Source organism: Hyalella azteca, unplaced genomic scaffold (genome assembly GCF_000764305.2).
Source record: "Hyalella azteca isolate HAZT.00-mixed unplaced genomic scaffold, Hazt_2.0.2 contig5640, whole genome shotgun sequence".
NCBI classification, from domain to species: Eukaryota; Metazoa; Arthropoda; class Malacostraca; order Amphipoda; family Hyalellidae; genus Hyalella; species Hyalella azteca.
This window is the reverse complement of record NW_025935823.1, coordinates 683266-705195: the sequence shown is the minus strand read 5'-3', so window position 1 is coordinate 705195 and position 21930 is coordinate 683266. Positions and strand designations below refer to the sequence as shown.

The 21930-nt window shown below is 42.2% G+C and overlaps 2 protein-coding genes across 2 annotated transcripts; one reads left to right on the top strand and one right to left on the bottom strand.

Annotated features, from left to right (window-relative positions):
• Positions 1–1554: 1554 nt before the first annotated feature.
• LOC108678832 (PE-PGRS family protein PE_PGRS18-like) lies at positions 1555–5526 on the top strand. Its single transcript, XM_018167322.1, has 2 exons — positions 1555–1698; positions 5332–5526. Exons 1-2 carry the CDS (start codon positions 1555–1557, stop codon positions 5524–5526), a joined length of 339 nt encoding a protein of 112 aa, XP_018022811.1.
• A 1923-nt stretch (positions 5527–7449) lies between these two features.
• On the bottom strand, positions 7450–20240 carry LOC108678834 (1-aminocyclopropane-1-carboxylate synthase-like protein 1). Its single transcript, XM_018167324.2, has 12 exons — positions 20044–20240; positions 19664–19744; positions 19444–19598; positions 16220–16423; positions 15954–15974; positions 15195–15224; positions 13934–14112; positions 12870–13035; positions 11939–12080; positions 10644–10817; positions 8244–8363; positions 7450–7857 (listed from the first exon to the last, which is right to left on the bottom strand). Exons 1-12 carry the CDS (start codon positions 20048–20050, stop codon positions 7817–7819), a joined length of 1320 nt encoding a protein of 439 aa, XP_018022813.2. The 5' UTR covers positions 20051–20240; the 3' UTR covers positions 7450–7816.
• Positions 20241–21930: the final 1690 nt, after the last annotated feature.

The following is a 21930-nucleotide window of genomic DNA, read 5'->3' as shown; positions in this document are numbered from 1 at the left end:
GATAAGAGCTGCATCTTCATCACTTTGGACAAAACTGACTATATTTGTGACATCATAAAATGTCACTTATAAAATAAGTGACATCATATCGGACGATTCCAAATTCCGTCGCGTCGGATGAGACCCTACAGAATATATAGCGAACTCAGTTGTCGGCTCAAGAAAGCTATTCCCGATCGTCGGTAGTTTTTTGCCAGGTTACCTCTATGGAAATGTTAAAAATCACAAGAATAATCCACTCCGGCCCATTATCGCTCAAGTCACCTCTCCAATCTACCGGACAGCCCAGGAATTGGATGCTATAATAAAACCGAACATATCGAAGAAGTTTTCACTCAGATCTAGAAGAGACTTCTTGGAGATCCTTCGCAATCGGCGCCCATCTGGTCAGCTCGCTTCAGTTTACGTCAATAGCCTATTCACCAACTTCCCGACCGAAAAAACTAAAGAAATAATAGTCAAATATGTATACTTTAATGAAACTTTTCCGGATCCATCAATCCCTAAAAATATACTACTTGATCTCCTCTGCCTCTGTACTTTGGAATCGCCTTTTCGGACCACAGAAAACAAAATATACCAGCAAATTAACGATGTAGCAATGGGCAGACCTCTTAGTCCAACATTTGCCGAATTCTACATGTGCGAACTCGAAAACCGTGTATTGTTGGATGCACAAATTAATCCTACCTTTACTGTCGATATGTCGACGACCACTTCGTCATCGTTCGAGACGAAGTTCACATGATGGAGCTGCCCGCGGCTTTAGAACGCAATTCCGTTTGACATTCACACATGAATTCGGACAAATCACACTTTGCCTTTTCTGGACATACTGGTGCAAGACGATAATAATTCGATCGTCACTAAAGTTTATCGGAAACCTACAGACGTCAGAAAGGTCCTGAACCAAGAAAGCGAATGTCCCCAGCGCTACAAAATCAGCACCATACGGGCCCTCATACATCGAGCGTTCAAGACCTGTACATCCGCTCGGGACTTAAAAACTGAACTCCGGACCTGCAAAAAATTCTTGTCAACAACGGTTGTACAAACAAAACGACTGACAGAGAAATTTCATATATCAGAGCACGTCATAACCGAATAGATGAATCCACATCAAGATGTTGCGTCACCAGAATTTACTATCAAAATCAAATGAACGGCGGTCATAGGACCGAAACGAACGGCGGTCGTTCGTTTGACCGAGTCCTCAAATCAATTGTGCAAAATAACATCAGCTGCACAACAGTAACTGACCGAATGCAATTTTTGATTTACTACAAAAACAAAAAAATCAAGAATTTAATCATGAAAAACAATCCATGCAAAAAGTCCGGACCGCTACAAGAAACCAATGTCATTTACAAATTTTCCTGCTTGAAAGAAGGTTGTATAATTCTCCAAAATGTAAATTACATCGGTTTGACAAGCACGACATTGAGCCGCCGACTCACATGCCATCTGCACGCTGGAGGACCAAAGAATCATATGCGGGAGGTCCACAACGAGACCATCACCCGTGCCACGTTGGAGGCCTGCACCAGCATTGTCATGCGGTGCCCCGACACTACGAGACTGTCAATATCGGAGGCTCTCATCATCATGGAGGAGGCTCCTGCTATCAATTTGCAGACCACCGGATTCGTCAGGTGGGACCCCAACGGGTCCCTTCTGCAGTCGGATGGGACCCGCCAGGTTAGGGATAGGACACCTGTTTTTTCAATGAATGTATAAACTGTGTACTCCTGCTGCAGCCCAGAAATAACTGATGGAATCTGGGGTTAGGTGAGGAGTGCCAAGTTATTTTTTTAAAGCAGGGCCGACATGGTAATAGAACCTGAGTTCGGGTTGAGGACTGTAAGGCCTTTTCCTGGTAAGGATGACCATGCTCTTGGACATGGTTGTGTCAACCTCGATAAACTATCTGGGGGAAACTGAGGTTAGGTTAGGGACTCCAGGGTGTTATTTATACTGAGATTATGTCCCTGTCACACGCAGTTTGACGCTGTCAATGTTGACGTTGCTTAAGGGAAGCACATGTTTTTAAGGGTAGACATCGTGGGATGTAGGATCCTTTAGTTTATTGGTATTGATATTAAAATATAGCGGGCATTAGGAACTTCTGGTTTTGCAAAGGTTATAGTTCATGACAAGATTCCGAATTTTCATGTTTTTTTTTCTATAGTAGATCAGTAGTTTACTTTTGTTGTTATTTGGGTTGTTCACGATATTGTTGTGAACGATAGATTTAATGATCCGCTCATCTGCTTTTTAGCCACTGGTCATTTGGTTCTGGCAGTAGATAGTAGCAAAATTTTTATTATGTTCCAGTCCTTTTTGTTTTGATCGGAGTCTTGAGATTTCCTCATCGCTGGTACTACTTGTAAAACCATTGTTGACTAGGATCGGTTTACAATTTCACAGTACGGTATTTAAATCACCTTCAGTTGAGCAGGTCATAAAAGCTCTTTAGACGAGGGCGCGTATTGTGCTTTTTTGAAGCCTTCCGGTCATTCGCTGGCAGCGTTCAGGACCCTTCCGATATCTGTTGGTTTCCGATATACTTTTGTGACAACTGAATTATTTTAGACTTTTGCGAATACATATAAAAAAGGCAAGGTGCGATTTTGTCCGAGTTCATAAGTAAACTTTAAGACTGAATTCAGTTCGAAGGCTATACGCAGTTTTTTGAAATGTTTTTCATCATGAACAACGACGAAGATGTCGTCGGCATATCTGCACTACAGTTCAGGCTTGATCTGTCCATCTGACAAAGCTCTGTTTTCAATTTCGCACATATAGTAGTCTGCGAAGGTGGGACCAAGAAGACTGCCTTAGTATCCTTAGTATCCTTAGTATTTGTTTGGGACATAGCAGTCCCAGGCCACGATGGATCGCCGCCTCTGATTATCGTTCATCCGCCCTCATTTGGGCCACCTGATGCACGATGCTGTTGCTTGCTTCTCGCCGCTGGTAGTGTTGCAGGGGAGGTCGATCTGGAATTGTGCTCAGGAACACGTCTAGCTGTCTCTTGAAGGTCTCCAGGGTAAATTCCCCCTCTCTTAGATCCCTTGGTAGGGCGTTGAACAGCCTTGGTCCTGCCACGGAGAGTGATCCTTCTCGCAGGGATTGAAATCTGACTGCGGATCTGTTACGCAGGGGAGGGATCTTGCACAGTCTCCCTCTTCTCTCGTTGTGATATGTCTGAATCTTGAAGGTCTCGCTCTCGAAGTTTGGCACCATTCCGGTTATCATTTTCCATGTGTACAGAATGACATACCTCTCCCGTCTCCTCTGCAGTGAGTACAGACTCAGTCGCTGTAACCTCCCCCAGTAGTTAAAATTCTCCATCCCTCTGATCCTGGAAGTAAAGGTTCGTTGGACTCCTTCCAGTTGCCGTATTGCGCCTAGTGTGAACGGAGTCCAGAGCTGGCAGCAGTATTCAAGGATAGGTATTACAAGGGTTCTGAAGAGTGTGATCATCGGTTCCGCTTCTCTCGTTCGGAACGTCCGCCAGATCCACCCCATCTGTTGTCTACCTTTTGCGGTTATTGCCGGTATGTGATCACCAAAATTGACCTGATTGTTCATCAACACTCCTAGATCGCGAACGAGTCGCTTCTCTTCGATTTCCGAGTTGTCAGGTGCCAGGTAGCGGTGATCCATTCCAGCTCTTCCGGTTCCTCTGTACCTCAGCTGCCCATGGCAACGCCGTTAGTTTTTCGGTAAATTTTATTGTTTTGAGTCCGGAAATGTGATTCGGAAGTGCACAGTCAAAGGAGATCAAGGATAATTTTCTTCGGTATCGGTAGAGCCGGCAAAGTTGAATGCGAGTATACATGTTTGGCAATAATTTCGAAGGTTTCTTCAGTTGGGACGTTGGTAAAGAGGCTGGTGACGTCTAGCGAAGCTAGAAGACCAGAAGGGCGAGTAGCGCGGATGACTTCCAAAAAGTCGTCCTTGAATTTTAAAGAGAACTGATTTGGAATATACGGTTTTATTATGGTGTCCAATTATTTGGCTGTCTTGTATACTGGAGAGGTTACTTGAGATACTATGGGTCTGAGTGAATTGCCTTCTTTGTGGGTTTGACGTATCCGTAATGGTAAACGGGAGAGTAACTACCCACGATTGGAGTGAGCCTTTGAGATCCGCCAACTGAGTTGACCGTATTGATCAATTTATTAGCTTTCCTTTGCACTTGTTCCGTTGGGTCTCGTGTAATTCGACAAAATTTTGAGCCATCGGATAGGATGTCACTTATTTTTGAGACGTATTCAGTTTTATCTAAAATACAAACAAATTACTCCTGTCGGCTTTGCGTGTCACAATTTGGTCATTATCTCTGAGCTTTTTTCGCAGCCTGACTTAGATCTGGCGTTAGGATTTAGACGTCAATGTTCCTCATTGTTTTGTTGCTTCAGCTCTAAATTGATCATTCAAGTTTGGGTTTATGTCAATTTTATTTTCATTCCTTAATTTCAATAAAGACTAATACAATAATTCAAGTTCGATTTGTTTCTTTGTCTTGTTAAATTTTGAAATCAAATGACAATTCAGTCCGAGATTCAAAAGTTCCGCTTGCTTGTCGTCCAGAGTTTGGGAGGAGAGGTTAATGTAACCTTCAGTGCATTGTGGTAAGCAGATGTCTCCTCTGTACAGGCGATTAAGTTTGCGCAGGGTCCGAAGTTTGACGAAGTTATCATGGGCGTCGCGGAGTCTGCTCAATTCGTCCAGGATCTTGATATGTAGTTGCTCGTTGGGGATGCTCCGAGAGAGTTTCCGATAATTTTCGGCGATTTCAAATTTCGTATTTTCAAGTTCATTATTAGTTAGTTCGATTTGTCTCCGAATTAGGTCATTCCTGTATCTTACAGTGATCATTTCTTCTCTCGCTGCCGGGTCATGAGTGCGAATATTAGTGTAGGCTGGCAGAATTTCCTCTCTTAAGCAAGTTTTGTTAAAGACCAGAGAATTAGTTTTATTTATTAGCTTCTTGTTAGTTTTTTCAATAAGTCGTACTAAATTCTTTGTAGGTATTGGAAGATTGAAAATTAAATTTCCGATAGACATTTTTAATTTTGAACGACGTTTCAAATATACAACATTCATATTCAAGTTAAAGACGCATTGAGTAACGAAATTTGGGTTAACATTTGTGCGCAATCAAGTAAATTGGATACCATTCAAATAATGCTAAAATTTCGTTAATGTTATACTACAGGAAGATTTTACAAGCGCAAAAAACTACTCGGAAAACAATCTCAAAATTCCGACGAAGCCGGTGGTTTGAAGGTTGATAGCTGGAGTCCTCTCCTTAATGATGAGGGCCTTAGCTATCGCCAGTCGTATAGGATCGGGTACTGGTGGTACTGGTGGTACTGGTGCGGTACTGGTGGTACTGGTGGTACGGGAGGTACTGGTGGTACTGGTGGTACTGGTGGTACTGGTGGTACTGGTGGTACTGGTGGTACTGGTGGTACTGGTGTGGTACTGGTGGTAAAAATGGAAGACGCTGCTTGAGCACATTATTGTAGACATCGTGGGATGTGAGACGATAGGATTATATTATTGGTATTGATATTAAGATATAGGGGGCGTTTGGAAACTTCTGGTTACCTCGATGTCTTGGCATGGTGAATGACGTCGGAAGATACGACTACGTAAGCTACGACATCGTAAGTTACGATGATGCAAGTAACGTAATATTGTTTTATAATCTACAATGTTGTAAGCTGTGTGATATTAAGTTGCAATATTGCGAGTTGCAACATATTTATTTACATTTACTACCATACAATTTATGACAGCGTCTATGTTGCTACATCTTATTAAAATCAGTAAATCATCAATCTCCAAAAAAGCTTAATCAATCGTTTATTTTAGAATCATCTCGTCGTAAAGACTTTTACTATGACACATTTACGATATAATTTAATTTCTTTACATGTACAAGAGTTCTTTTCAACGATCAGCGAAATCACTGAGCCCTTCGACCGGCAGGTCGCTTGTTATTTTTCTCAGCACCTAAACCTGTTCCCGCAGTATCTTCAACTCCATATCAGTGGCTACCTTGCTATGTGGTGGTCTTAAGGTGGTCTGCAGGTGGTCTTCTGGTGGTCTTCATGTGGTCTTCAGGTGGTCTTAAGGTAATATTCAGGTGGTCTTTAGGTGGTCCTAAGGGAATTTTCAGGTGGTCTTCAGGTGGTCCTGGAGTGGTCTCCAGGTGGTCTCCAGGTGGTCTTTAGGTCATCTTTAGGTGGTCTTCAGGTTGTCTTTAGGTGGTCTCCAGGTGGTCTCCATTTGGTCTTCAGGTGGTCTTCAGGTGGTCTTCTTGTGGCCATCATTCTTTATTTGTTTTCTATAACATCCTTCCCTTATAAAGCAGTCAACGGCCAAGGTCTCGGTGGTTAAGACTAAGTATTCCTCGACAATTTTTACCAATTTCTTCGAAAAAAAAACAGAAAAGCAATTATAAATATGAGTTGCACTCCATTTTCGTGATTAGTAGGTTTCCTGTACAAAATATCTCCGAATAGATATTTTGTGAATATTTTTTTTGTGATCGCGTAATACCCGACATTTAATTAGGCAAAAATTCAAACAACAAACTTGTGGTAAAAATTCTATTTCAAGCATAAGCTGCAGCAACAGACCTACACAAAAATTTTTCAACATTTGCAAAAAAAAGTTTTGCCGCAACAGTAATGTTTGGGCAAAAAGGAATTATTAATTGCATTTATTCATTCACGATATTTTATATTTTTTTCTCCGCATGCCGGTAGCGAAGAAATAGATCGGGTAGCTTGAGAATTTAAACGCTTATCTCATACGAGTGTGAAGACTACAAGAAATGGATAAGACTTTGCCCCAATAGAAATGCACCTTTTGCGCTAATCCGGGTCATCCTAACACTGTTTGGTCCACAAAAAAAGTGTATCAGTGCTACGTACGCTGTTTGCTCGTGCTGTGGATAAGAATTTTGGGTCACTATTTGGACAACATGACCCATTCAGTACTCTGAGTGAAGTTGCATTTGTTAAAATTATTAAAGAAGCGCTCAGGATCGAGTGTAACGCTCGCAGGATCGAGTGTAGTTTGTCTCGCGGTCATGGCAGGGATGTGGACTCGCTAGTTACGTATAGTACTAATGCTACTAGTATAGGTTACTATGTCACATTCGTTGGTGGTACGGGATGAGTACTAGCTAGGTGGTAGACCGGGTGGTAAGCCAGGTGTCTGGAATTGATGACATTTACAATAGACATGTGCATTGGACGTGTGTAATGGACGTGTACAATAGACATGTGCAATGGACGACTAGGACGTGTGTAATTTACATGTGCATTGGACATGTGCCATTGGACGACTAGGACGTGTGTAATGGACGTGTACAATAGACATGTGCCATTGGACGACTAGGACGTGTGTAATGGACGTGTACATAGACATGTGCCATGGACGACTTGGACGTGTTTAATGGACGTGTACAATAGACATGTGCCATTGGACGACTAGGACGTGTGTAATGGACGTGTACAATAGACATGTGCCATTGGACGACTAGGACGTGTGTAATGGACGTGTACAATAGACATGTGCCATGGACGACTTGGACGTGTTTAATGGACGTGTACAATAGACATGTGCCATGGACCACTTGGACGTGTGTAATGGACGTGTACAATAGACATGTGCCATGGACCACTTGGACGTGTGTAATGGACGTGTACAATAGACATGTACAATGGACGACTAGGACGTGTGTAATGGACGTGTACACAGCTACAGGTCTGACACCCATAGGACGTTTCTAGATCCTGCTCTTGACGACGTCAATGAGACGCTTCAGTCCTGCACAGAAAAGAACAATTTGATTCATTAATGACAACAGAGATCATTGCAATTTTTGTCTATTATAGATTATTTACGTTATTAATTGGTGCGAGTTATTAAATAATATAGAGGAGGTAGCAAGCGGGTAACTGAGAATTCTACAAATTGATGGAACTCAAGCTTATTAAATGACGTGTATTACAGTATATTGAATTAAAACGTACCGACGATGAGGTGCCACGTACCGACGGTGAGGTACCACGTACCGACAGTGAGGTACCACGTACCGACGGTGAGGTGCCACGTACCGATAGTGAGGTACCACGTACCGATCCACGTACCGACGGTGAGGTACCACGTACCGACGGTGAGGTACCACGTACCGACGGTGAGGTACCACGTACCGACAGTGAGGAGGTCCAGGTCGACGGAGAAGATGATGCGGTACCACCCCGGTACCGCGCACCGTAGTTCACCACCAGGGACCACATACACTCCCGCGGCGATGAGGCGTTCAAACAGCTCTGGGGGACCGCAGCCCCACACGTGGCGAGATTATATTGTGTAGAAATTTTATACTAATTTAATTAAATATAAAATTATTATTATTAAATTTATTATTATTATTATACTTTATATTATTAAAGTTAATAATTTAATAATAATTTTATTATTTAGGTACAGAGGAGAGGTTCATTCATAATAACTCACTTGAATACGAGTACCTCGGTATCTTGACCCACTTTTCACATCTGACACACGTTTACCCAAATATACGCTGCTTCGACCTTTAATTATATACGTATTTTTGATCATTTCATTCGTGCTTTGCATTTCATTCATATTAACGTATCTTGATTATTTATACGTGTTCGCACTTGACTTTTTCATATACGAGTAACGTGTCTCCGACCTTTACATTGTTTGTACACTTAGCGACGAAATCATTTGTGCACCCTTTATTTTCAATGTTTTATTGTATAACTCGAAAATTAATGAATGTATGAGCCTAAGATTGGATTACACTAATTAAGCCTATTTAGTATGGAAAATAACACTACATTTTCAGAACAAAATGTAATTTCAAAACGTTTCAACATGCAAAAATTCCCCAACCCCTTCGCACATGGTTAGTCGTACAGTTGGAAAATACCAAAATAGTTGTAATATTAACAATCAATGTCATGTCCTCCATCTTCATATCCTCCAGCAGTCTCATTGTGTGGTTTTTGATGAGATTTGCAATAATATCCCGTTTAATATTATCCCAGTGGACTTTATTATCGGTGACGTCATGCAAGAGATGTCGGTTCCTGCCATTTGACTGCAAACTTCAACATTGGCAAGACGAAGAAGTTCAGAGTGGGTTTGAGAAAAAGAATTAATGACCTATGCAAATCTGGAACCGGTTATGGGTGCATCTCAAAACGCCTGAATATTCAAAGATCCACCGTACAGTCGGTGATAAAGACGTTTGTAGAGTTTGGTACTGCACTCACGCTGTCTAGACGAGAACGGAAGCCCAAAACTATTGGTGCGATCAGTTCGGAAACTGTGTCGTGAGGAAAATATGAATAAAAGAGTGGTTTGGAAGGGCATTACCAATAGATTAGCCAGTGAGGGAACAAGCGTGAGTCAGCGCACCATACAGCGTTGTCTCAACAAGAATGGCCTACATGGACGCAGACCTCGACGAGTCCCACATCACACACAACGTCATGTTGCTGCTCGTTTTCATTAGCAAAATCTTACGTGGACAAGGCGAAGTCTTTTGGAACCAAGTATTATGGAGTGACGAAATGAAAATTGAGCTATTTGGACTTACTAATACGAAGATTTGGCGCAAAAATAGGTAGGGTATCCTTCCTAAGAACACTATCCCAACAATTGTGCCTGGGTGTGGATCAATGATGTATTGTGTTTTTTTCTCTTCAAGTGGCACCGGGAAGTTAGTTCCAAATGGTAGAATAATGAACTCAGATGTTTATATACCGATTTTGAAGGAAACCCGTTAACATCCGTTCGGCCTTTGGTTCTGGGATCATGGATAATTGAGCATGATAATGATTCGAAGCATAAATCGAAAGCTACAACTAACAATTGGCTTAATAAAACAAAGGTGAATGTTCTTCCATGACCAGCAAATAGCCACAATTTGAAGTCAGTTGAGAATTTATGACAAGAATTAAAAGTTAGAATCAATAATCGAGCTTCCAAGAATCGCCAGAAATTGAAATAAGTCGCAATTGAAGAATAGGATACTATCAACCAGGATACCACTGCAAATCCCATCAAAAAGTATAGAAAGAGATTGATGGGGATTTGAAGATGAAAGGACATACCATTAATTATTATTATTGCAAACTATGTTAGTATATTTTCCAACTGTGCGAATAATTGATGCTGAAGGTGTTGGGGAATTTCTGCATGTTAAACCGTTTGGAAATTACATTTTGTTCTCGGAATGTAGTGCTATTTTCCCTAGTACTTACTGCTTGGTCCAATCAAATCGTACGCTCATACATTCAGTAATTTTCGAGTTATTCATGATAACATTGAAAATAAAGGGGTGTACGAATAATTCCGTAGCTAACTGTTCTTATCTTTAATTTTGCATATTCAAGTATCTTTGCCCTTAACGCATGTACGTATCTTGGTCGTTAATATTGGTGCGTACGTTGGATCTTAACGTTTGTTGGAATTTAACGTTTAACGAATGTTATACCTTGACGTTTGCATGTATCTTTGCCCTCGACGTTGGAACGTTTGTTAGACCTCAACATTTGTACGTATGTTGCACCCACCCATTTCTGCCGCTGGGGTCTGGTCCCGCAGGTAGGGTCTGAGGTCGACCCAGAGGAAGAACCCGGCCTGCCCTGGTCGCACCGCGACTCCTTCATTCGTCAGCAGCGACACGGCGTCGCGGTAGCGCTGCTGCAGTCGCGCCCGCGACGCTGGGAAGAAACCGTCGCACCAAGCTGAGGAATACCGTTACCGTTACTACGCTGTAAAATACTGTTAGCGTTACCACGCTGCAAAATACTGTTACCGTTACCACGCTGCAAAATACCGTTATCTCACTGCAAAGTATTGTTACCACACTGCAAGATACTGTTACCACGCTGCAGAATACTGTTACCGCACTGCAAAGTACTGTTACCACGCTGCAAAATACTGTTACAACACAGCAAAATACCGTAAAGGTTACCTCACTGCGGAGTACCGTTACCGCAACCAAGCTGCATAATACCGTTACCGTTACAACGCTGAAAAATACTGCATGTAACCACGTAGCAAACTAATGTTAAGGTTACCACACTGCGGACTACCGTTAACGTTATTGTTAATATATATACGCTTCCAGATGCGATGATTATGCCACGTCATCGCGAATACCATTGCGATAACATATCGTTACCAATACTTAAATCATTACTTTGCTGGAATTGTAAGTCAACCAAAAATTTATAAGCAATGAGAACGCGAAGTGAATTCACTTCCTGCGAAAACGTTTGAAACAATTTTGATAAATACAAGTGTAATTAAATTTTAATTTGATAAATACAATCAAACAAATTAAAACTCTAAAAAAAATAATGTACCGAATAAACGGGACAATGAACATAAAAACCTATCGATGAACGATTTCAAGTCGAAAAAAACTGTCAGCACTTTTGAATCAAGGTTCCCATGAAAAAAATTTCACAGATTCAAAAATCAAAATAAAAATTATTGAAATATTTCCCAATAGTCACGTCGCAGTGTTTAGCGTGAAGGCGCACAGCAGAATGGGACAGGTGAGCTAGAGGCAGTTCCGAACGAAAACTCCGGCAGCGGTGTTTGTCAACCTTGTTGAAGAAGTTACGTGACGTCGTTTTACCGCACGCTGATGCGCATCGCGCACAACTGTATTCATAAGTCAGAGAAACTACCACAACTCTACACCACTTTCCCCCCACTCTACAACCTCTCTATCACCATTTTATCATCACTCTACAACCGCATTACCAGCACTTTACCAACACTCTACCACCATTCTACCCCCATTCTACCACCTCACTACCACAACTCTATCTCGTCTCTCCTACTCTCTCGGTACCTTCATCACTAAGTAGCGTGGCCGCAGTGTCCTGGACGATGCTGGGCACTGCCTGGTAGATCCCCGCGACGTTCAGAGCGGCCAGCACCGCTGGATCGCGGGTGTGGATCACGCCGATGCGCAGTCCAGCCAACCCGAAGTCCTAAAAATAAAACTCTGCAACTCTAATATCCGAGGGGTCAGAGTAATGTATGGTGTTCCTAGAGGGTCAAATATGACCCTCTAGAGAGTCCTGACCCTCTCTAGAGTCGGGTCAGGTCTGGTACTTTAAAGGGTGTGGTCAGGTACCCTAGAATGTAGGGTCTGACCCTCTAGAAAGTCAGGCCTGGCACTCTAGAGTGTCGGCTTTGGCACCCTAAAGACTATAAGGAATGGTGCCTAAGAGGGTCGGTTATGACACTCTAGAGTGTCGGTTCAGGCAACTTGGCCGGGTCTGTTACCATAGAAGGCTGAGTCTGGCACCGCTTAGAGTCAGGTCTGGCATTCTAAAGGGCCTGGTTCAGTGCTCTAGAGGTAAGGTCTATAACCCTAGAGTGCTAAATTTCGAACGCTAGAGGTACCCTTGAAGAGCGGGTATTATATATATACCCTTGAGGGTCAGGTCTGGCACGCTAGAGGGTCGGGTCTGGCACCCTAGATTGTCGGATCAGCCTTCAAGAATCTAGATGGTCGAGGCTGGATCCCTAGAGGTTCGGGTTTGGCATCCTAGAGAGTTGGGTTCAACGACCTATAGGATCGGATCTGGCACCTTAGATTGTCGAATCAGTCATCTAGAGGGTCGGCTCTTACATCCTAGAGGGTCGGCTCTTACATCCTAGAGGGTCGGCTCTTACATCCTAGAGGGTCGGCTCTTATACCCTAGACCTTATACCCTAGACCTACCCCTATACCCTATGCCCTAGACCTTATACCCTAGACCTAGGGTCCTGACCTTTGCCATGCCCCAGACGAAGTGGGTACGCATGGGGTCAGGGAGGTCGTCGTAGCTGAGTACGCTGCGGAAGCCCTCCCCCTCTCCTCCTGTCTCCTCTCCCCCAGCTCCCCCTCCGTGCACCGACAGTGCGTACACCTCATCCACGATCACATGCACTTCGTGCCTGCAACAAATGCGTGAAGGGTTCAGTCGAGACGACTGGAAGGGTGGAACGCATAAAATTATTTTTGATAAAAATTAAATAACTAAATATTGAAAAATATTTATCAAATTAAATAAATGTATCGCAAATACGGTCACCGTAACATATCGCAAATTTCGGTCACCGTAATATATCATAAGTTCCTGAAGTCAAGATACGGTCACCGACTCACCGTAATATTGTAAGTTACGGTCACCGTTATATATCGTAAGTTACGGTCACCGTAATACGTCGTAAGTTACGGTCACCGTAATATATCGTAAGTTATGGTCACTTTAATACATCGTATGTTACGGTCACCGTAATATATCGTAAGTTACGGTCACCGTAACATATCGTAAGTTACGGTCACCGTAAAATATCGTTAGTCACGGTCACTATAATATATCGTACGTTAAGGTCACCGTAATATATTGTAATTTACAGTCACCGTAATACATTGTAAGTTACGATCACCGTAATATATCGTAAGTTACGGTCACCGTAATATATCGTAAGTCGATAACCGTAATATATCGCAAGTTACGGTCACCGTAATACATCGTAAGCTTCGGTCACCGTAATATATCGTAAGCTTCGGTCACCGTAATATGTCGTAAGTTACGGTCATCGTAATACATCGTAAGCTACCGTCACTGTAATACATCGTAAGCTACGGTCACCGTAATATATCGTAAGCTACCGTCACCGTACTATATCGTAAGTTACGTTTACCATTATATATCGTAAGTCACGGTTACCATTATATATTCATCGTAAGCTACGGTCACCGTAAAATACCGTAAGTCACGGTCATATCATAAGCTACGGTGAATCGTAATATATCGTAAGTTACGGTCACCGTAAATTATTCCCGAACCTGGCGCACACCCGTAGCAGGTTCAGGACGAGGTGGGGGGAGTACACGTCCCCCAGGGGGTTGTGGGGGTTGACCAGCACCACCAGCCCCACCCTCGCCCCCTCATCCCGCAGCTGCTGCAGCCGGCGCTCCAGCAGCGCCGGCGTCAGCCTGAAGTCGTCGGGGCCGCCTAAGGTCTCCTGTAGTCATAAATTATAGTCAACAAATTCATAGTAAATAAGTACGTAGTAAATAATCATTGCATGCGTAGGAAATATATAAAATTTATTTGGTAGATCATTGATCATCATTAAGCTCGGATACACCTACTTCAATAATTAAAACGTCTTTCGTAAACCCACAGTAATCCTTTAACCCTCTAGCGCCCCATGTCACTCTCCGGAACAAAACTTTCAGCTTAAATTATACGTAAACTTTTAGGTTTAGCAACCTGAGGACATTTGTACGCAACAGAGAACATTTTAAAGTTGTACGTGCCGGCAAATTATACGTAAACTATTGAGTGTAGCAACCTGAGGACGTTTGTACACAACAGAGAACATTTTAAAGTTGTCGTACGTGGCGGCAAATTATACGCAAACTATTGAGTGTAGCAACCTAAGGACGTTTGTACGCAACAGAGAACATTTTAAAGTTGTCGTACGTGGCGGCAAATTATACGCAAACTATTGAGTGTAGCAACCTGAGGAAGTTTGTACACAACAGAGAACATTTTAAAGTTGTCGTACGTGGCGGCAACCATCAGCGAAAGTCATTTTGCGCTCACTAGAACGTATCCTTTTTGAGAAGTAGGCTTGAGACAATATTGCTCCGGTTACTCATGTCAGGCGATAGAGGGTTAAGGGAGTTTGCGAGAGTGAGTATTGAATATTAAGTTAATTCATAGTCAATTAAACGATAGAAATTAGGCTGAATTTATGAGACTATTAAATGACTTGTTTCGTCTCATATGCGTCAGGTCCCGCCCCTGTAGGCGTCAGCGAATAGTGGCTGACGGTCTTTGAACTAAACCCATCCATTGCAGAGGAGATGTTGGCCGCTACGTGTACATAGGAGGCAACATGTACATATAGTGTGCTACGTGTACCCGCTACGTGTACTTGGACCGCTACGTGCACTTAGGAAGCAAAATGTACTGAGGCCTCCTAAGTACATGTTGGCCTCCTCCATGCTATTAAATGAGCTGTAATAGTACTCCCCCGCCCCCTCACCCCCGGCAGCAGGTGTAGGGGTTGAATGCCCTATAGTCCGTCCCCCTCACCCCCGGCAGCAGGTGTAGGGGTTGCATGTCCTATAGTCCGTCCCCCTCACCCCCGGCAGCAGGTGTAGGGGTTGCATGTCCTATAGTCCGTCCCCCTCACCCCCGGCAGCAGGTGTAGGGGTTGCATGTCCTATAGTCCGTCCCCCTCACCCCCGGCAGCAGGTGTAGGGGTTGCATGTCCTATAGTCCGTCCCCCTCACCCCCGGCAGCAGGTGTAGGGGTTGCATGTCCTATAGTCCGTCCCCCTCACCCCCGGCAGCAGGTGTAGGGGTTGCATGTCCTATAGTCCGTCCCCCTCACCCCCGGCAGCAGGTGTAGGGGTTGCATGTCCTATAGTCCGTCCCCCTCACCCCCGGCAGCAGGTGTAGGGGTTGCATGTCCTATAGTCCGTCCCCCTCACCCCCGGCAGCAGGTGTAGGGGTTGCATGTCCTATAGTCCGTCCCCCTCACCCCCGGCAGCAGGTGTAGGGGTTGCNGCTGCACGGTACGGCTACGTCATACATGTACAGTCATCACCACCAGCTGCACGGTACGTCTACGTCATACATGTACAGTCATCACCACCAGCTGCACGGTACGGCTACGTCATACATGTACAGTCATCTCCACCAGCTGCACGGTACGGCTACGTCATACATGTACAGTCATCACCCCACAACCATCAACCCCACGTACAGTCATCACCACCAGCTGCGCGGTACGGCTACGTCATACATGTACAGTCATCACCACCAGCTGCACGGTACGGCTACGTCATACATCTACAGTCATCACCACCAGCTGCACGACACGGCTACGTCATACATGTACAGTCATCACCCCACAACCATCAACCCCACGTACAGTCATCACCCCCTTACGTACACGCGCAATTATCACCCTCCTTTACAGTCATCACCCCCTTATGTATACGCACAATCATCACCTCCATCTACAGTCATCACCCCCATGTACATGCACAATCATCCCCCCATGTACAGTCATCACCCCCCCTTATGTACACGTACCGTCATCACCCTCATCACCTGTTCAGGGGGCACAGGTCTGCCGCGGGCGAAGTGCCTGGAGAGGAAGGTGCTCAGGGCGCGTCGTAGGGGCGGGGTGCCCGTGAAGTCATAGTAGTGCTGGTGGCTCTCTGTCCTGTACACGAACATGTCGGGGGCGTTGAGACGACGCTCCAGCTCCTCCCCCATCAGGCAGTTCACTGCTGTCCCTATGTTCACCATACCCTGTATCAAATTAGGAAATTGAATATTTATATTATTTTTAAAAGTTTTTCAATAAGGCAGTTGACTGCTGTACCTATGTTCACCATACCCTGTAAAAGATTAGAAAATTTTACATTTTTATATTTCTAAAATATTCATGTATTATTTATTAAAAAGTGTCACAGAACCCTGTGCCAGATTAGAAAATTTTACACTTATTTATTTCTAAAATCTTAGTGTATTATTTATTAAGAAGGCTGTTGACTGCTGTACCTATGTTCACCATACCCTGTACAAGATAAAAAATTTTACATTTATATATTTCTAAAATATTCATGTATTATTTATTAAGAAGTGGTTCAGATACCATACCCTGAACCGGATTAGAAAAATTTACATTTATATATTTCTAAAAGCTTCTATATTTTTTTAAGAAATGTGTAAGAATATTTGTTAGATCTGTTTACACACGATAAAAAATTTATATTTATATTATTTCTAAAAGCTTTACATATTTTTTTAATAGGGTTGTCAGTATATTTGTTAGATCTGTTTGCACGCGGTAAAAGAAAACTATTATTTTTTTATATTGGTACATGGATTTGTGACGGGGACAATTGTATTAATTTTACGAATAACTTCTTTTTCTCCTTTTCGGACTCCCTTTATTTCAGTGCTTCATTTTAAGCAGTACGTGCAAATTTTGCTTTCACTTCTAAAAGTTATCCCTGCGAGTGTATTGCCCGTAGGTAGCAGCAACTTGGGAAGGGAGTGGGTGGTCGTTGATTTTAATTTTTTAGATATTTTTTAGCGCATTTTCTAATTTACGAAAAAATTCGCTATTGTGCTCGTCATGTCCGTCCGTCTGTCCATCCATCCGTCCGTCCGTCCGTCCGTCCGTCCGTCCGTCTGTCTGTGACTTCACGTTGCCGGGTGTCCGTGCTCTCTGTCACTCATTGCAGTGAGTACTGATATATTTTTTTAAGGTAGTTCCACGTCCACTTTGTCGCCGAGCCACCGGAACCATTATAATACATTATACAACACTCAGGTCAAGTCGAGTACCCATTCATCAGCCAAAATTGTACGAGGAAATGATTACTTGTTTAATTAATTATTAACTCCCAAAATAACTTGTACTGTGTAGGACTCAAACTTCCTGGTCACTGCATGGGTGGAAGCTATACAGTCTCTCACTACTGTCCCGCTTCCCTTATTCCATTGAAAGCAATCCTTCGCATCAAAAACCTGCATGTTCATCACGTAAAGAACATACATATATCCTTTGTTGCGAGAACATTCGTATCCGTCATATCAGGAACCTACTTATTCCTCGAGTCAAGAACCTTCATATCGGTCGATTTAAAAACCAACACATCCTTCTTATCAAGAACCTACGTATCTTTGTTGATAGAACTTTCATATCTTTCGTATCCTTCTTATCAAGAACCTACGTATCCATTGTTGAGAGAAATTTCGTATCTTTTGTATCAAGAATCTACATATTTTTCGAATTAACAACCAACACATCCTTCTTATTAAGAACCTACGTATCTTTGTTGATAGAAATTTCGTATCTTTTGTATCAAGAAACTACATATCCGTCATATAAAAAACCTACTAATTCATCATACAAAAAATATAGGTATCCTTCAAAATTTCGTATCTTTCGTATCAATAATGCATACATCCTTCGAATAAAGAAACTATTAATCCATTTTATAAAGAACCTATACGTATCCTTCGAATTAAGGACCCTCTTTTCCTTTATATGTAATTGTTTCCATATTCCTTGTTTTTGCCGGAACAGGAATTTAATAATTATAGAATAGCGGACAAATTTTACTGTCATTACAGACCAGCAGCTATAATTTTAATAAAGTTCCTAATTTTTCAAATATATTATGCAAATGCGCCAGCTTTTTTCAATTGATTTACAAGTTCGCTTGCATTTACTGGCATTGTGTCAGGTACTTTATTATCTAACATTCCCTAATCGATCCATCAATTAGATAAATACCGTTACGTAGCTGAAGTTTTATCAATAAAAACATCATCATTCATGAAACATTGCTGGTAAAGCATTAATTCGTATTTCTTTTAATATTGCATTAATAAGTTATTCTATTAATGTAGGTACTAAACAATCATGGCGTTCATCTCTCAGGTATTTTTGCCCGTCATTTTCCCAGTCAGTAAATATCTTTTTTATCAGCTTAATGCATTGATCTTCAACCACATCGTCAAGGACACAATCCCATAGTGAAATTCATGGCAGTCACATCGGTGGCCATCCTTAATCCTGCCTTAAACTTCAGTTCTCTTTGATAAGATTGACCAAGACCAGTTGTATGGCTGCAATATGATATATATTACCTCGTATATGGTGTATATTACACCATATAACAGGCAGCTTCTGAAAGGGTTATCTGTTAGGTGATGACGAGGTCTTGTCATCACAACTCTGAACTGCGCATCACAATCATGCATCACTCGAACGAGATGCTGTTGTCATCACAGTGATGAGATAACGTATCTATCACCACTTAGATATGGTAACACCAAGGCAGTGATGGCAACTAATTGCTATAATCTTTATATTTTTGGTTCAAATTAGGGAGGCGGGTGTCCCAAAAGTATATTTTCAGCACATTTTTAGCGCATTTTCTCATTTATGGAAAAAAATGCCCTATTGTGCTCGTCATGTCCGTCTGTCTGTCATCGTCCGTGACTTCACGTTTTCGTCGACGTGAAAATGCGCTCTGTGTCACTCACTGCAGTGAGTACTGAGTTATATATATTTTTTAAACTATAACTGTTTTTGCCCTGTAATATGGGGAGGTGCAACCCACCGTGGGGCTGCCCCCTCCCCCCACCGCACTATAACCCACCATTGGGCTGCCCTCCCCTCACCGTGGGACTGCCCCCCCTCCCCCTCACCGTGGGACTGCCCTCCCCCCTCACCGTGGGATTGCCCCTCCTCACCGTGGTACTGCCCTCTCCTCCCTCCCCCCTCACCGTGGGACTGCCCCCCCCCTCACCGTGGGGTTGGTGATGGGGTCGTAAGGGTCGCTCATGCAGGTGCTGAGGTACCGCGTCAGGAGGTCGACCCCCTGCGCCAACTGCCACCCTCTGCGGGAGGTCACATGATGCTCCTGCAGATCCTGGGTGGGCAGGTCCTTCTTAGGGCCTTCCTATGGCCTTCCTCCTTCTGCAGGTCCTTCAGCAGGTCTTTCTTATGGCCTTCCTCCTTCTGCAGGTCCTTCAGCAGGTCCTTCTTAGGGCCTTCCTCCTTCAGCAGATACTTCTTTAGACCCTCTGACTTCTGCAGGTCTGAAATGTCTGCCATCGCAGAACTATTAGTTTCAAGGGTACCATTCGTTTCAAAATAAAAATTCTTAATATTATCGCATTTGAATCAATATTTCAGTGTCAATTTCACTTTGATGTATTTCTATATTCATATTATTTGTTTCGAATTATTTATTATAGCTGATTAATTAACTATTCTTAATTCGTTCCTAAATAGCAATGAAGTTTATTCGCTGGATAAAAAGCTTGCGCTGTTAGATGTTCTTGTTCAATTACAACCGCAATTAGCTTATGAGTTTAAAAAATACAGATGTTTAATAGTATTTTACCTTCCATTTTATCTTGCTCCAATTGATCAGAGTTTGGCACACGACACCGTCTCCTTATTAGCTCATATGAAATACGCTGAGATTAACAATACAGATGAACTTGTATTTCACTCTCATTAAGGTGCTAGTTTAAAGAAACTCGGAATTTTTCAGGTTTTCACAGAGCGCTGACACCCCCAACCTTCCTGCTCGACGGCGGCCCGTCGACTGGCCCTCACTCAGCCAGCCTTCTTATCTTGACGAGATTTTTTTTTAAAGCCACGCCACATGTAATTTAGGCCTTTACAATCTGAAATGTAGGCCTTTACCATTTGAAATGTAGGCCTTTACACTTTACCATTAGAAATGTAGGCCTTTACCATCTGCAAAGTAGGCCTTTACCATCTATGTGGGACGTTACCATCTGAAATGTAGGCCTCGAGCATATGAAATTTAGGCCTTAAACACATTAATAGTTGGCCTTTGCCACCCGAAATCGTGGCCTAAACCACCTGTACCGCTGTCCCGTGAAACAATTTTTTGTTCTTCATTTCTTCATCACCATTTGTGTTCCACATGTAATCCAGACATGCATCACTTGCTTAGATTTTCAAACAAAGTAAATTTTGTCTTGAGATTATTATCACACATGAGATTTTTGACTTCATACATGATTGACTTTCAATTTTGCTTCAGCTTATGCAAGTACAAAGCTTGCGTAATTAATAGATGTGGTGTGTAATAATAATGTACCTTTATGTAATGTATGCTTATATAGTGATGGGTACACTCAGAAAAATCAGTGAGAATTTTTACAAATATCGATGCATTCTTTAGGCTCATTGGCCGGTAGGTGTATCGGCCGGCCTATACTTTCAAAAAAGTTAAGAGATCGTAAGTTCATCAGCCAATCATTGACTTCCTTTCAAGCAAAATCCACCAATCATAAACAAGAAAATAGAGCGTAAGTACTTACGTTCACTTAGCGAGTTTTGAAAGTATGGCCTGGCAGTACGCGTATTGGCTGGTAGAAGTGTTGGCCGAAAAGAATATCGGTTAGTAGTTGTATTGGTCGGATGGTCTGTTGGCCATTAGGCGTATATTGGCTATTAAATTTATTGGCTTGTAGGTCTATATGAGCATTAGCCGAGCGATCGATACTAGCGTATTTTTTTCTTTTCTTAACTTTTCTTACCTTTTCTTAACTTAAGTGTACCTTTTCTTAACTTGAACAAATATTGCCTTACATATGATATATATATATATATATATATATATATATATATATATGTATAATGATATCTATCTATATATTCTTTATTCTTTATATTGATATCTATATATATCTATATCTATACTTTATATTGATATCCATATATCTAAATACTGCCGGATATCTTATATCCGGCAGTATTTTTTGTCTTTTATTGTTTTTTGTCTCTCAATTGCTCGTTCCATTCAGTCTGAAGTTCTAGTGTCGGTTGCAGAAGATAGAAGAGAATTTTAAAAATTAAAACGGTCATTGGTGAATGAATCAGTCGTGTTGACAGAAGATTGTCAGACATCAGGCGACTCCATGACATTAAACATCATCGTCTTATATTATATTATTACTTCGATAATTATCTAGAAATGATTTCTATCCCTTACAACTTATTTTATATTAGTTAATTATCGTCGAAATTTCTTACTGTGAATTTTCATATGCAGCACGGAAACCGGCAGTGAAGAGAGCAGGCAATCTATCTTGCTGAAATGACTAAGTCATTCATGACTTAGTCATTCATATTGACAACATGGCTGAGACAGGTATGTTACCAAAATGAATGCCGCAATCAAAATGTTTTTTCATGTTCAACATTTTGTAGCAAATGTGTAGTGTCAGTCTAGAATATAATTAATCTCAAG